Source organism: Lagopus leucura, unplaced genomic scaffold (assembly GCF_019238085.1).
Source record: "Lagopus leucura isolate 7727_CA_CO unplaced genomic scaffold, USGS_WTPT01 Super-Scaffold_73, whole genome shotgun sequence".
Classification (NCBI taxonomy): domain Eukaryota; kingdom Metazoa; phylum Chordata; class Aves; order Galliformes; family Phasianidae; genus Lagopus; species Lagopus leucura.
Window position 1 is genome coordinate 52,592,052 of NW_024962252.1, and position 17,789 is coordinate 52,609,840.

Here is a 17,789-nt window from a genome sequence, read left to right on the forward strand (position 1 = left end):
AATAGGAAAATCGATAAGATAACTGAATTCAGGGAATGGTCACAACAAATGCTTTCCCTGGATGGAACTGCTAAAAACTGCTCATGAACTCTTCTTTGAAAAATATCCCAAGGCTCCAATGATGTTGGGATAACATTTTGGAATTAGATGCCTGCTCCTCACACGGGTTACCTTATAACTTCCTCACAGGCTGGTTCCAGGTGTAATCAAATATTTTTGAGTTAGTGAAGATGATACACAAGCTATGGAATAAATAGTAACGTAGGCCCCTTTTAAAACCACTTCTTAAAATATTGGTTGCTTTCTGATTTACAAGATCACATTCATTTAAGAACATAAACCATTTGTAATCCCTTTAATAGTACTTCCTTGATGGGAATGTGTTAGAGATATTTATATTAACAATTATAAGGTAATGCATTTTGAAACCCAGAAATACTATGTGATTTTGAATATACTCCAAATATCAAACTTGCATTCAAACTGCACTTAAAGGAAGCTATCTTTCTGTTGTTTCACAACGCCTCAAAACGGAGAGCTTTTCTTTTCTGCCCCTCTATGACAAGTGCCAGCTCTGAGATGAAGACAAGCACCAAAACATTGAGCAGCCCTTCTAAAACTCTCAGCAGGCATGCAAAATACTCCTCCTAAATTGATTATGCTCTTCATTTGAGCTCAGCAATCACACATCAGCAACAAGCAATGCTGTAGGCTATCTACAGTGACAATCTCAGGAGCTTCTTTATTTTCACTTTAGAATTTAGACTACTGCCATCCACAGTACCGGTAGGTACAAAATGGACCCAAAGTATACAAAAATTTCTGATCGTGTTACTTCAGGTTGCACACACACAGCTCTACAGATACTGAGAAGAACTTTGTACACCTAAGCCTCTCCTAAGATCTTAATGAAAGCATGAAAATTTAGAATATATGTATAATGAAGTTTAGAAAATTGACAAAAACCAACTCAGATTTTCCATGTTCTACAGTATATAGTGGAGGGCTATAACTCTGAAGCTCTAACAGACAAAACTAATTTGAAACTGTTTTTCTCATTATTTGGAGGTGCCTCCTCCTTTTTTTTTTTAATACAGTTTTTGACAATAAAACGATAAAGGGGCAAGAACAATTACAAAAACAAGGCAACCTGCTCTTAAATTGATTAGTCCTGATGTCAAAACAGTCACATTCACTTTCACTGAATATCCTTCCAGCAAAGCAAATCCACAAAAGTGTCATATACAAGTATACATATGCAAATACGTACACTTCAATCCACTGACTGGTGTTTGATCAATTTACATAGGCAAGTGGCTCACTCAAACTCTCTGTGATTGAGGTTGCATGTCCCAGAATGTACAAAGCTTGTTGGCATTTGAAAAATTAAATTTAGGAAAACATATTATTTCAGAGCTCTTTCCTTTAAATCAGTAAAATATTTCTGCATAAAAAATACTACACCTGGATAAGGGCATAAATCAAAGATCAAGACAACAAACTTGCATCACATATCAGCCCTTCTCTGTACCTCTCATCTCCTTACCAAAACCTGGAGAAGAGAGGAGCCTTAAGGGAAACAAACCCTGAGTGAGACCGACCAAGCCTGTGGAGGTATGCAAGGAGACTGCACTCATTTGATCACATGTATTTCAGTGCAGCAAAAAACCATCTTTCACTTTTAAATTAGAACACACTGAACTCAAATAACTTTGCAGGGTAAAACTGGAAATGCAAGACTAAAATAAGAAGAGACAATTTTAACCAGGAGAAAGATCTGGAAGTCTGTGCAGATCACAGAGGCTTTTTGTGTTACCTTAAATATGAGCCAGTAGGAAAAACCAGAATACTAATTTTTCTCTTCTTGTAAGCACAGCAATGGGCCTCACCAAAGGTCTGTTTCAAATTCAGCAATACTGTGGCCCCTAAGTTTAGGAAAACTTCAGGTTCCCCATAACTTTCAGCATTTGAAAAATACCTCCAACTGAGAGCTGCTGCCTTTCGGCTAAGTAGGAGCACGCTGCTTTGAGGCTGTTTGAAGGGGAAAATGAAGACCCAAAGCACGACATGAGCTAGATATGCTAGCTACTCATCAGATAAAAACCACACAAGCCTACAAAGAGGAATAAAAGGGCAGCAAAGGATGTAAGAAACCAACAAGACAGAAATCCTCTTAAAAAAAAAAAAAAAAAAAGTCAGAACAGCAAGCTCTGCAAAGTAGTAACAAAAGCATCTGACTGACCCAACTACAGCACAGTGTGAGAAAAATCCCTGCCTCCTCACAGTGACTGAATGCTGCCCACACAGTGCTCTGAGCACTTTGGAGCTGGGCAGTGCCTGGGGAGTGTCCCACAGGCCCCGTGCTTAGTAAAGAAACAGTGAGCAATAGCTGCAGCTGAAAGAAAACGAGAAAAGGCACCAGATGACAGCACATAATATTGTTCTTAATTACTTGCAATTATATCACAAGGTAATCTGATACTCCAGGAATCCCTGCAAAAAGAACGCACTGCAGACTTGTGAAACGTCTCTCTCCAGGACTGAAGACGCGGTTCTGCCTGGCAGCTTGCAGGAAACCTGTGGCACTCAGGGGAAGGGAGTCTGCCTCGGCCTCAGCTACTGGGGGTTAGTCAGGAGGGAGACTGTGTTTTGTTTTTGTTTTTTTAAAAGAAATCTCTCTTCTCCCAACATTGCATGGCAAAAGAAATATGACCTACGAAAGCTGTTTCTAGCACTAGCTCCAGTGAGCACAGGCCCTGCAGACAGAGGGCTGGTGGGCTCCTTGCCGCATGTGCCAAGTGAGTGGTGCTTTCTTCTTCCAGTGGTCCCATAAGCCCAACACACACTGCCAGGGCAAAGTACAACTACAACAGATCCAGGAGTTACTTCAAATGATGCCGACTCCCTGGTGAAGCCAGTGGAGTCAGCTGTTCATAGACCACACAGCTCAGCACACCTGGACAGGTCTGACACACCGAGCACATCTGTATGCGCAGGCCTTAATGATAATGCCACTCATACTGCTCTGCACCCCTCCATTTCAGCTTCATAACTGTGACACAAAGCGAAGTGCACCAAGGTGCTGCAGTGGTTCAAACCTGCGGGGCTTTGCTGTGAGCAGGAGACCCATGGTGCCTGTGCCATGCTGGGGGCCTGCATCTGTGTAGGTCCCCATCAGAACGGGGTAGCAAGCACAAGACCCTGAGAAACTCCCTGTGTATCTTATGGGAGGGTCCAATGGGCATAAACCAGCCTAGGAAAACCTGGTGAGATAGGCAATTATCCCTGCTTTCAGTCCATTCTAAAATCCTGCCAAAAAAATGAGACTATAAATTTAAATATAAATGCATAGGAATTAAAATTATATACAGATATGTGTACAGAAATACACAGTTCTGCATATATATGTTTGTGTATTTGTGTAAAAATACAATTTCGAGGGTTTTAATAGAAATGAACACAAATTGATTTAAATTAACCTCTGAGCATACTGGCGAGCCTGCACAGTAATTAACTGTGCTATTTATTAATTATTATAAGCAAACCAACTGTCCCTTCCCTTCATCTCTCCAATAAAAACAATTCATTCCTAATCCACTCCAGCTGCAGAAACTTTTATGAAACGTTACATAAGGTCATAAAATAGCTCCAGCTTTAGATCTGTAGTATCCAGTTCTGGCTCTCAATCATTTGTGTCAGATTATAATCTCCAGGAAAGAGCACTGCATTATGCAAACAATCCAGTACCTCACTGGCACACGCAAGCACACCACCAGATTTTTTTATTTTTTTCAAATTACGCAGCAATAGACACTGACTATCAGAGATCAGTCACAGCACAAGCTGAATCTGCATGAAGGAGAAAGACCAAATGAGCTGGGGGGAGGAGGGGGTGGGATGCAGTATGCAGAATCAGGAAAACGAAAGCAGAATCGAAGAAGGAAGGACCACAGGAATTTAGCTTTGTTGAAAAGGTTTCTAGCAATATCTGCTGGCAGTTTTTTACCGGCACTACTAGTTAACCTACCACAAATCAACAATCTGAATAGGTACAAAACAGAAAATTTTTAATGACTTAGATCAACGCAGGATATAAAACACAAAATGGATTTCCACGTGTTAAATTCAGCAATGATTACTGCCATCCACTTGCTTGTATAGCATACTCTGACTATTAAGGTAGCAGGCACGGGGAATATGGAGCAAAAACGAAGGCAGGAATGTGTTGATTCAGATTACCACTTACCAAATTTGCTTTTGCTTTGCTAGTATATTACTTAAATCTTTTTTTTGTGCTTCATAGCACAATATACGTTTTGAAGATGGTCGGTCATAGCAAGCTCTTTATTTTGTTTTTGTTTTAAAACAGCCATAATTTGCACACCCTGACACCTGCTGATTTCATGCCCTGCCTTTTCCTGTCAAAGCCCATTCTCTGCTCTCCACGCAAGGAAATCTCATTTATCAAAATTCTGTTAGCGTAAGGGGAAGGGCTATGCTGAGCTGAGCCGTGGCCTTCATTAAACATGCAGAACATAAACTGCTGACACTAAGCATAGTCAACTTGCAATGTTGCAAAGGAGGGGAAAAAAAAAAAAAAGAGCAGTGGTGTGATGGGGAGATGGGAATAAAAGCCACAGTTTTGCAAAGCATTTAAGTCATACTGAAGTCAGTGAGATTTAATCACAGACCTGAAGTTAAGCATGTGCTTAACTTTGCCAAGCAGAAATAGATCACTAAATAATGAATGGATCGTTCTATTTCTGTTTCAAGGAACACGGACACTTTGTTCTCCAGACCATTCCCCAAGGGAATGAAAAGAGTCAAGGGGGAAAAAGGTAACAGAAAGGAGAAAACAGTCCTCTCTTCAGCTCGAAATACTGGTCTGCATAAAGGAACTATATGCTCTGTTTAATACAATGAGATTAAAATGGCTGGTATCCATCATTCAAGTTCTACTGGAGAGAAGAAAGACAATCACCATCACATTCACTAATTTCAACAAGCTACCAAAAACGGTTTTTCTGGACAAGAAGGAAGAAAATTTTGTAAATTTGGAAGAAGCAAGCACGTACACAGAAATGCAGTAGAAATCAATATTAAGGCTGAAGGGGAACAAAGTGGCTTTTGAAATTTCCAATTCAGCTATGTTCTTGATTCCCCCCCCCTTTAATTCTCCGGGATAGCTGTGTAATGCTGCCTACAATAGCAACTTGAATTTAATAGGCACGAAGCAGAAGGTGTGTAGCATTTTCCTCTGATCACAAGGAACAAGCACTTAGCTGTAAGAGAGATCCACAATGAGTCACTGCAGGGAGGAATCAAATGCATCACAGGTACACGCAAGCCTTTTTTATTATTATTGTTCCAAATGAAAACACGTTATAACTAACAGACTTGGAAAAAAATATACCTGCTTTAAACCTCCTAGTCTTACAAAAATACATACTATCCCAATCATTCATGCTGGCATTCATGCAGTTGCAGCAGAGGCTGAGGAAGACAGATGCAAAGGGGAGTGGGAAGGGAAGGTCAACCTTTTCTCTGTAACCTTTCTTGCTATTTATCAATAAGCTAAGATAATCATTTGCAGTTGAAGCTGTCTAAATACCAAAAGAATGACTTCCCATCAAATTTCAAACAGCAGCTAAAAGCTATTTTAATATTCATTATCCAAAAAAAAAAAAAAAAAAATCATATTAACATTTTCTGATACTTTGACATCTCCTAGATAGTTCTCCAAAGTTAATGTGAAATTAAAAGTACTGCAAAAGTAGTGGCCAGATTCTGCTAGACTTTCACATACTGAACATCACTATATTCCAGAAAGAAAGAATTTCAGCACTCAGTTCTGATCAACCAACCCCTAACATAATACTTGTTTTTCTTGCATCTTTCAGGGCTCTGCATACACATAGTCTAGATAGAAGAGAGCAGAAAGTACGAACACTTGTGGCAATGGGGCATGCACATCAATCATTCCCTGGAAATAAATTCTGTAGATTATTTTTTAAACACACGTTGCATACACTTAACAGAAATCAATAGCAGCTTTCACAGTGAAAAGCCCTAATGATGGTTTTTTTGTTTTTTTTTTTTCCCCTAACATCACATGTAAACCAGAATGGAATGGCCCAATTCTTAAATCTCGCCTTTGTATTTGCCTTACCGTATTTTTCAGCTTTTATTTATTTATTTATTTATTTTATTTTTACCTTTTCTCTGGTCAACAAGATACTGCAGCCTTCCAGACAGAGCTGCACGCCACATGGCACCATTCAGCTGTATATCTAGGTCAGCTTGCATTTTTAATGTGCTCCATTAGCTTTCCCTCGCTCACTGTATCAAGTTTAAACTACTACTTCTCACTTTCAAACCTTTGTATAACTAAGCCTGGTAGCACACAGGATCCAAAGAGTATCATCAATGTTTGCAACATTTGTTCCACCATAGAAACCAATTCTAATGCTATTCAATTTCCTTAATTTCATGCCGTCTCTAAGCCCAGCATTCCCAAATTTCTCCTTCAAGATTCTCTTCCATAATGCTCTGGTTAAATATATATATATATATATATATATGTATATAAAATAGAATTGCTTAAAACAAAACAGATGAAGCTTCAGCTAACATAACTCTTTCCTCAGCACTATTTGGGGCAGCTTAACAACTCTGACCTTGGCAGCATTCTGCACACACCAGAGCTAAAAACTGGGAGTTAATAACCATATAAACACCCACAGTTACACTACTGTAAAGCTTCTGCATGCAATCATATGTGTTATAATGATATTAAGTTACTTAGATGCTACAAAAGCCAGTTCCACACGATTCCCATCATTGCTCTCCTTCATAAACAGCAGCTCACAATATCTTTATTAATTTTTAAATTAGTATGTATTCCGTGTTGTTCTCACAAGCACTTTGAGGGTGTGCCTCCCTCCACCAGCGCACAGCCCTTGCACAAGGATTAGAGCTGTAAAACCGCCCCAGATATAGGTTACATTTACGAGGTAATCAGTACATCTGTTCTGACACAAGGAATAGCGCTGTGAGAACGTATCACAGAAGGCTCAGGAAGATTCAAATAGATCTTGAAAAAGGAGGGGGGGGAGGTGGAAAGGAATCAGCTGGTGGAATGAAAACAGACACGTTACATTGATGCTGAGCAGTGGTGCTGATGCTTATTCTGTTCCAGATTAAAACGTGAAGGCAAATTTTACTACAGAGATTATAAATCTGCCTGCTTTCTATTCCAGGTAATACCAGGGACTCTGTAATAGAATCGCAAGATCACTGCACGAGAAATTTGTGTGCACATCATGTTAAGCAATTAAAAGCATTGGGATAGTACAGAAATTACACCAAAACCATGTGTAATTTTGATCTTTCTACTAAAATACGTTACTAAGATACAGAATATTGTACTGTTCACTGAGAAAAATCAAAGAAATGACCTTGAAAAACAAAATTTTCCAGTGTCATTCTAACCCAACACAATTATTCATCAAAATCTCCAATTCAATAGAAAACCCATCTCATATGAAGAATTTCCTTAAAAAAAAAAAAAAAAAAAAAAGAACTGAATAATTGAAGATTTCAAGTTACAAGATGATCCTTTTGCAAAAGACGTGCATTCAGTAAATCCCAAGCTTCTAGGCTACTGCCATTGTTTTTTCCCCTTGAAATTCACTTTTTCTTGCAAAGTACACTCTGAAGCATGCATGATACACACCTGACCCTGTTTCAGAAAAAAGAGAACTAAGGTCCTCCCTCACACCCAACAACTTCCTCATGTTCCCCAGCAATTTCTATTCTTCAAACCTGCATTAGTTCTAACAAGCTGACCATGCAATCGGTTTAAGCAGCCACACTGCAAAAAGCTCAATCTCGTTCCATGCGTGCATTCCTGGTTTGTGTTGTTAGAAAGAAATAATATCCAAAAAAGCAAAGGAATAAACAGGAGGGAAATTTTCAAAGCTGCGGTTCCTTTGTTGTTTTGTTCCTTGTTGCTTTGAGGCGCAGTATGAATGGGCACCTGCTTCCCGCACTAGGTGGGGCTCTGGCCCCAGGCGGCGGTTCTGGTCGCACCAGTTGCGCAGCCAGGTACAACTTGCAGAAGAAAAAGAAAGCAGGTCTGACCTGCTCTCCCAATCAAGAAAGAACAGCAAACTATTTGCAAACCCTCGGTCCTGCCCTCTTCCCACCCCCAAACAAAGAGACCACCTGCCTAAACACTTAAAATGTGCAGGTATTTACAAGCAGGCGCTGCGTTCCAGTTGTCAAATGAGTTCTCAGCAAATCTGATATTCCCTCCAAGTTCAAAACAACTGCATAAATCAAACGGGCCACACAGAACCGTGGAGGACCTGCAGCACTGCAGAACAGCGTACTGGTTACATTTTAACAGTCTGAAATTCAGCTGGAGACAACCATTAACAGAAGGCTGGGCCCAATTCTGACAAACCCACGCAGAAATGCAGGGCTGCAAAGCCTCAGCACCGCCACCAACTACAAGTGTAGAGTAACAGAAGACAGACCGAGAAAATAATGCTTTTTTTTTTTTTTTTTTTTTTTTGTTGTTGTTGTTGTTGTAATTCACACTGCATTGTAGCAATTGGTATGAAATGGAGAGTTCCATCAGATCCCTGAGCTGATGCATATCGCCATCACAAAACCATCATTAAAGGCTGTACTTTGCTGATTCCATCTGATCACAAACCACGAGCCTGCAAGTTTCAAGTGCTGGGGGGCAGGCACGACATTCCCACTTTGCTCACACTAGCCCTCCACAATGCTCTGCAACTTTGGAAACAACTGCTTCCCAGTCCTGGTCCCCAAGCCTAATCCTGAGGCCTGCAGCATTTACTTGTCAAACACCACAAGCTGCTTCACACTATTTACCAGCACTTCAGTCACTGGAGGAAGTCTAGCATTAGAAGTAGGAAGGAGCTGGAAGGAGCAGGGCACTGCGACAAGCAGGTGCTTGGGGAGTGGGTTTTGATGGGGCACCGCGCTCCTAGTCTGACAACATCCTCCAGACTCCAGGTGGTCAGATACACTGCTCTGCAGCCCTCAGGACAGAGCTGGAGTATGAGAGCTCCAAGTTCCTCTCCACCCATCTCATCTGTTGGTATTACCTCTTAATTTCTATAAAACTAATCAGAAAATTAGATTTACTGAGACTGAAATTACCCAATGTAAAGAACTACTGCTTATGTAGGTGAAATTTTCCTAAAACATTATCATAGCTGTTCAGTTCTGTGTTTACTTGTCCTGAATACCCAGCAGTGATCTGAATAGGCCCAGGCAAAACATGCTAAAGTCACTGCTACTCACTAGTGCAAAATGCTCCTACTGAGAGCCCTACAAGAGCACACCAAAAGAATACCTTCTTCCCTCCTCTCAGCAAACACACAGCACTCAGAAGACTTCAGCAATCCTAAAACATTGCTTTCAAAACGACTCAAAGAAAGAAGACCGCAAAATCCTTTTAATCGTTTCTGAACACCTCAGATAAAACAACTCCACAAAGAAAACAGCAAGAACAGAGCTGGTGAAACATGTAATCCTAATTCTGCTCTGAGCAGCGAAACAGAAGCTACTGGAGGCTAATATGAATATCTATTCTTTTTAAGCTGCAATAAGTCCAAGAACTTATTTATAGCCCTCAAGATTCCTAAGTCAACAGTGCACAGATCTAAATCAGGGCTCATTTCTCTATACATTCTTACATACTAAAAACACATATAGACATTCCAAATGTCAACATATCAAGACAGAGCTAATTCAGACACTTCAAAACATCCTCTTCTGAGAAGGATTAATTCAGAACAATTTTATTTGCCTTTCAAGATGCAACTGCTGTAAGCAACCACCAGATGGCAGAAGCAGAGGCAATGAGAGTCTCCAACAAAAGAAAGCTGTTTTAAAAAGGTATACCTTAGAAGAAAACAATTTTTATGCTTACTTTTCTTCTCATGTGGCTTCCCTCTTCCTGCTTTCCAAGAAGTACTATTTTGTGCCAATCAATCTAATAAACTCCTCCAAAAAAAAAATACAATTAACCAACACAACATTCTCCTGAGAAGACGTTTTCTCAAATGGCATCTCTACTCCATCTCGCAGCTCAGGGCTTCTGTACTGTGGATACTGCCAGAACAACAGTTTCCTTCTGGATTTGCACAGTTATAACGCACAATCAGTCACCAAATGTATCCTCTTTGGTGTCCTTCACTTCAAATCATGGAGCAGGCACGCACTTACACCGTGCAGCTGTGTTTTCCCTCGGGATCTGAACTTCTGGTACCTGGAGTGTGGAAGCAAGCAGGCTGCAGAAATGCACTGTAATGCTCTGAGTACTGGAATAAAGCAACATTTGCAAGGCGGACAAAAGCAAAACAAAATCTTAGTAAGCTTGTGCAAAAGCAGTATGGGGTAGGAGGGGAAAAGAGATTTTAGTCCTGAGCACGATTCTTAAAACTGTATATCCTGTGTCAAAGAAAGAGCATTAAAAAAACACAACCCAGCAGCAGACATTTAAAAGTCTTAGGAATAGACTCCGTCGATAACCTGCAGAATTATTAAGTGACGGCGATGAGGTCACCGCTTCACGCTGTGCCACAGAACAACACTGCAGCCACTTCCACCAACACCACCAGAAGCTCCACCAGGCTGACGGAGCCGCACCAGAAATGCCACCTCCAAGGCACTTGTTTACCAGAGCTGCACCCCCACCGAAGAGAAATCTTCCTCCTGTACTTTTCTCCTCCCCGAGGAAACATAAGGTCACCCAGCAGCGAGCGCATCCCGCGGGGCTCAGCAGCGGTCCCGCAGCACCAGCAGCACGGCCCCCAGGTGCGGCTGGTCTTACGCCCGAGCACAGCGCTGCGGGAACGTGCCTCGATGCGCTACCAGCACCCCTGCCAAACACCGCGGGGCTCTCGCCTGCCCCGTTTCCAAGTGACACCTGCATATCACTAATCCAGTTGCCGTTTATTTCCATATGTCAAATTACAATCTTTACTTGTGCAAAGCGACATAATAGTAATGATTAAGCCAATTACATCACAACACAGCTTAAAAGTACACACAATGGGAGGATTAAAGCCGGCTCCCGAGCAGGAGAGCCGTGCTCTCTGCGAGCTCTCCCACTGCGGGGACACCAGCGTCTCTTTTCCCGCCGACACGCAGCCGCCGGTTGCCACGAGCACGGGTCTGTGCGAGCACCACGCGGCCGGCCCCGAGTGCCCGGCACCGACATGGCTGCAGCCAGACGGCCGCGTGGGCGAGCGGATCCCGGTCTGTCCTACCGGGTAAAGCCACCTCCGCCACGGTATGTGGGTCAGGTTGGTGCTGGCAGCATGGGCCCTGCCTGGGGAAGGAAGGGGAAGAAGGCATAGAAAACGGAGCACAAAGAGGAAAGAAGCCGAGCGTCTCATTCTCTCCATAGGGCCAAACAGAGTTTTCAACCCGTCTGAAATATTTACCACTGCTTTCCGCACCGTAACGCCGACCAACACCAACACCAGACTCCCATAGCAACGCTGGTTAAATCTTTACACAATAACCAACCTTTCAGACTAATAAGTTCCATTCTAACTATAATTAAGCATCTGAATTTCCTAGGATTTAAAAACCTCACAGACACCATTATTTTTATTTGTTTACTGCCTTGGTGTTTAAATCGGTATCACTCAAAACAGTCAAGCCTTTCACCTCCCATTACTGCTCTGCACACCTTACTCCTCCTTCTTTTTCACATCTTCATATCCCTCCTAATTTTCTTTACCACCTGGCAGCGCTGGTTCCATCTGCCAAAATCTACCTTCCTATTCCAGCTAAAATCAACACAAAATAAATCGGCACTGTTTGTATTTTACACATCATCATTAGGCTGAAAGAACTTCCAACTTTTAAATACATTCTTGTGTGCTGACTGCAGACTCAGGCAGACATTGCTCTATCCAGTCACGCTATGTGAGGTTCTCCACAAGTACATTTCCAAAGACACAATGCATGTATAAGCTAATACTCAGCAGAATTGAATGCGGTGTGCACAACTGGCAAGTCTGTCCCACATCACCCATCAACTGCCCATGATTTGCTAGGTGGTCATTTCACCCACATCTCTCCATCAACAACCATGCACATTGCAACCATTTTAAGTACCAAAAGATCAGCCAAAAACTGGGTATTTTTTTCTTTATGACACATACATACGCACACAAAAATACATACGTAAGTAAAACTGAATGCCCCATGTACCACCTTCAAAAATGCTACTATGGCAAGCTGACAAAATTAGCAAGACTAATTGCAATAAACAAACAAACAGAGTGCCTTTGCTTCTCTATCATTCAACCAAAGGACAGTAACAATATCAAATTTGCGCATATTCGTACTTATCAAACATCATTTCTTATTTCCATGGCTTAAACTTCTGTGAGCCATAAAAGAGTCCTGATCTCACATATGCGCGCGCGCACACACACACACACGAAGGGGGGGGGCGGGGGGTCTGTATTAAAAATACCTTTTTTACTCCATTTTGCCTTATACTCTACCTTTGTTTTGGAAAGATTGCTTTCTTATTAAAATAGTGAGATGGAGGGAACATTCTGAAGGACAATTACTAACAGTCTGCAGTTTGCACCTGTTCTGTGTTTACAGAGTGAAAACAAGACTTGGCACTTCAAGGTACCTCTTCCCTGGGCTTATTTACAGTGAGAAACAATAGCTTTTGTTTCAACTTTCTTTGCTAAAATAAAAGCCTATTTTGTCCAATCCAAATGCACATCCTACATCAAATACACCCTGTAGCTGATTTCTGTGTGCGCTTATCCTTCTGATCATCACTGACTCAAAAGACTACATCATCCAGATCTTCCCTTCACAGCCAACAACTATGGTGAGGGTGACCGTTATGCTGTCTCATTCAGCACGTGTTCTTGGGAAATGGCCCCATTCACTACCAGTAAGCAGTGAAGGAGAATTTAAGACTAAGAGATAAATAAGAAATTGTAAGCTCTTTCTGCATTCTAGAAGTACTCCTTTTCAAAAACAGTATTCCATCATCTACAGGAAACACAGCCTAAAACTAAGTTATAAGTGTTCACGGATTGGTGGAATGGGTATAGCCAAGAGACCAGACACCCTCTGCCACAAATTATGTTTCTGCATGTGCATACAGACTGGACTTGAAATATTAGCTGCTGAGCCAGATCTCAACCCAAAACTGTCAAGATAAGGCCCCCAACTGCCTACGTTAAAGCTGGAAAAGAAATTCAGGCTAAAAGCTTGTATCGAAGAAAGTGCTGTTTCATGAAAACTATGACCTTACATATTCCTCAACTATGCTGTATGACATTTTCCATACAAACTTGTTTTCCAACTTAAAAAATAAAAAACATTTTTCTTTCTAAAAATTGTGTTTGCATGCATTCTCCATGGGCATACCAATAGAACAGAGTTACTAATGCTTATGTCTCATTGCGACAGACGGGAGAGGAAGTGTTTCTTAAGGGAGAGGAGGCTTTCACAGAATGCCTAAGTAGACAACTAAGATAAATTCTGAGATTAATGAATTTGGAATGATACGCTTACCTTTTTCTCAATTGAGGAAAAAAAGACATACAAAGTTCCTAGATATATCTAGTTTGTTACACAGCGTAAGAATACTTCTTTATGAGAGTAAAATGACCCAGGTCATTCTGAAACTGAATCTCACAGACAGTTTCCTTGGGACTCCAGAATATGATGTAAAGAGTTAGCAGTAGTATTGATTTAGTTTTGAAAAACTAAAGCTTAGCAACAGAACACTCTTAAGGCCTTTGGTAATAGGAAGGAGCTTCAAATGATGAAGACAACTGGAAGACTGAAAAACACCCTGCAAGTTTAACCATAAAAAACCAGCAAGAAGCCTCCTCCACAGTGTTTCAGTTGTAAGAATCACTAGCTGTATCAACCAGCTTCAGTAATATTGCTGTTTACCCATCTAGTCTGAAGGATTATGGAGATAACTGCACAAAAGCTTACTCTTGAGGTTTATTAAATATTCAACAAATATTCTGTACACATGCTGGGTATTAAATAATAATAAAAAACAAAACAAAAACCAGAAAATGCTGCAGAATATTATACATTAAATATTTCAAATAATACCAGAGTAGCACAGTTCATAATAATTCTTTTAAATCACTTCATCACATATCAACATAAAAATATACAATATAGACGCAACTGTAAATTCTGGCATCATGAATATTTAGATGCTTTTAAAGGTTTGGGTTTTTTTTTCCTGTGGGTTAATTTTGCTTAGGGTATTCTTGCATAAACTTGGAAAACTCATTTCATCTTTTCTTGATTTTTTTTTCACTTTGGCATTAAGTAATAGTGCTGTTATTTTCTCACTTGCTGTAGTATCACAGCATGGGGACATTCAGCAGCAGGAAACTCTTCGTTGTCAAGCTTTAGCCTACTGTTCCTCTAATCTCCTCCTTCCCCTCCCATACCCACTCTCTTCCTAGTTAAATAGATGTAGCCTACACACAATCTGCCTTTTCCTAAAATCATCTGCTAATAATGTTCAATTAAAAGGACACTCACTGCCGTAAGGCTCGCTGGCCAAAGAAATTCAGGCAATAACTAGGGTACTGCCTACCCACTTTGCAGAGCAGGTTTCAAGTGTTCTCTCCAACACGCGTGCCGTATACCATACACTGATCTACAACTGCACACAGGGCGAAGCGGCTGTTCAGCATACTACTTTCTATTTGTGATGCACTGTGAAAAAGGACTGAGAACAAAGTAGCTTACTCAACAGACTTCAAAGCAGGTAAGAAGTGGGATTTTTAAGTGTAAATCTACCAAACACCAACAAACTCAACAATGAGACAGCTTAAAAGTGACTACGAAGCAGAAGTTCCCTGTTTCCACATGGCCTTCCCCAAGTAATATCTGCTCAAGTGCTCCATACAGAGTAACAGAGCCCACATGCCCACCTCAGAACACCACACCTAGGGGAAGCTTTTCAAATTGGTGAATGTAAGTCACAGGATGCTCAACTCTTAGGCTGACAATTACCATCTTTCGTGACACCACATCCAGCAATTTGAACAGATGGGACCTACAGAGCAAAACTGCATTAAACTACAGACCTTGTGTCCAAATGTAGCATCCTCGGAGGCCAAGACTTCAACCTGCAATTATAAGGAGAAAGATCATTTCAAACGTAGCCACTACCAGCAACCTCTCCTGAGCATAGCACCACAGTCCAGGCAGAGCAGTTTTCCACAAAGGACATCAGCTTGGACCAGCCCAAGGAAAGTCTACGTAGACTGGGACATGCTGAACTATTATCTGCCAACAAAATCTCAAAAGAAAGGAAGCAGAAGCTCAACCTAAATGGTGTGGAAAGTATCTATCTGTCAGTACCCCAACATATAATGGAGCACAACTGGAACACTGCTCTTCAGGTGACTTCTGGTTACACCAAAAAACTCCCTGAGCACAACCTGCACCACCTGCTGTGACAACATCGTGTAAAATTAAAGACTGGCAACAGCTGAGCTCTTCCCTTTGCATTACCACCTGATGAGGCCTGCATCAGCACCAGTTGGAAGCTCCTTGGCCCAAGTTTGACTCACAGGCCCCTCTCCTGCCTTCAGCAAAGCAAATTCTTTAAGAATCGTAGCGCTGAGGGAAGATGAACTGCCCGGAGGCCAAGACTATCCAGAAGCACAATACAGCAAGCGTATGAAAGCTTGAGGACTGCAAGCTGTGAAGTGACCTAGCGATGCCCCAAATCCAGCACACCTTGCTGGTTGCCATGTAGCCACTGTTCCAAGAGCTGATACGCATTAATCTGAGACAACAGACACAGAAAAACAGGCACACCGATTTTTCATTAGTCTCCTTAAAAATACTTCACACTTCAGCACCTTTCACCTGAGAACCTCAGTGCTTTTATGAATTCTAATTAATTAAGCTTCCCAATACACTAGTGAGGTAGGAAAATGTCATCCTCCCAATATAAAGAAAACAGAGTGAGGCAGAAAGAGGTTAAGTAATTTCTTAGCAGTCATGTGCCAAACAGGGGACGTGACTCAGGAAAAGAATCCCAGATTTCTACTCCCAGGCTCATAGTTTAACAACTAGGAAATTCTCTATTTCTCTGATTTACATCCTATTTAAAATGCCTACTGCTGCATTATAATTTATATAACTAGTATAACTATAACTAATGTATCTAATCTCCAGTTTAACTTAAGAAGAGTGAAGGATTTAAAGCAAATCAAGACAGAAAAAATGAATGTCAAGTTTCAGCCCGAAGCACATTATAATGCCAGAGTTATAAACCCCTGAACAAGAGGGTTTATAATGGAAAGGCTGATAAACTAACAATGATGGCAGCACTTAAATATATTTATGTCATGATCTAGTAACATATGGTATCTCTTCATCTCTAAATTAAAAAAGGGAAGAAAAGGGTGGAGGGGGGGGAGAAGAGAAGAAGCATTTATAGGAACTAAGAGTAAAAAGAAGAAAACGAACCTGAAGTTACCTAATTGTGACCTGTCCAACTGATTAGGAAAGGCAGTAAGAGGCTACAAAACAACATCTCACTGAATAGGAGGCAGAAAAAAAAATATCCAAGTAAATAAAACCAATCTGAGATGATATGTAATAGCTACTTAGATTAAGCTTCTAATCCTTTAGGCACTTTATAAATATTGAACAATCAGTCCTGGTGAGACTGATAAATATCCATAATATATTTTACAGATGAAGAAACAGACAGAGGGTTAAGTGACTTGCCCAGGGCCAAAAAGAATAATCAGACACTGGATTGGAAGTAGAAGAATGACCTGTTAGTATACCGTCCCCAATTCAGTCCCTCAAGTTGCTTCTGAAGGAAGCTAATTGCAGTGTCAGAAGCAGTCCACCTAGGGTTAACATGATACCTATCTAAACTGAGTGTTCAGTGTCACCAGGCTGCTTTGGTATAACATCTTGCTTCAGCAACTACATACACAGCAAAACTCTAACAACCTTGTTCAGAATCTACTCAGTTATCTCTACCCCATTATCTCTACCCCATACTGTGCTATTCATCTATCTTAGATGCCATCCTACTGCACTGGTTCCAAATGGAGCTGGTCACTGGTTATCATGAGACTCACTAATGAAAGTAGAACCTTCCTTGTGCCACTGGCTCCTTCTTTGGTCCCTCCTTGGATCCAGCTATGCTGATGACCACAGCTCACCCTGTCTGCTTTGCCCTGCGGTCCCTTCCTCATCCTCTGCTCTCCCTGTGGCCCCAGCCGGGCTATTGGCTCACAGAACCTCCCCAGAGTTGCTCCTCTCTGCACTGCTCCACATTCGGCGCTCCCGGTGTTGGAACACAGCACAGATGGCACAAAACTCCTGCAAAGATCAACCCAAAGTGGTCTTTGTTGGGTATCCATCCTTTGTCCAACCTGTGGAGAGGCCACCTCACTTCACTGGGACGTCACCACGCAGGGAAGTGGCACTGTCAGCACGTGGGCTGTGCTAATTAAGCTCCTGGTCACTCAGTGATGAACAAATAGTTCAAAATGCAAAAATTAACACAGCATGTTTACCAAAGTCAGGTCTCTTTTCTTTCACCAGGATGTTGTGAAGAGGAACAGACTGTGACATCAGACAGCAAAACAGAAGTTTGTGTTTCTGTGCTCTCTTTTATAGGTAGGATTTTTTTTTGTTTAATGCTTAGAAATGTAAGGCTCACAGAGACAATAAAATGGTTC

General features: G+C 41.3%; 1 protein-coding gene across 3 annotated transcripts in view; it reads right to left on the reverse strand.

Moving 5' to 3' along the window:
• Nucleotides 1-17,789, reverse strand: part of ARID1B (AT-rich interaction domain 1B) — a 316,305-nt gene that overhangs the window by 127,961 nt on the left and 170,555 nt on the right. For 2 of the 3 annotated variants that reach the window (XM_042895359.1, XM_042895358.1), the window contains exon 5: nucleotides 15,159-15,200. The exons of the other annotated variant lie outside the window; for it this stretch is intronic. In XM_042895359.1, the coding sequence (XP_042751293.1) occupies nucleotides 15,159-15,200 (42 nt within the window). The remainder of the gene's footprint in view (nucleotides 1-15,158; nucleotides 15,201-17,789) is intronic. 3 annotated transcript variants of the gene reach the window in all.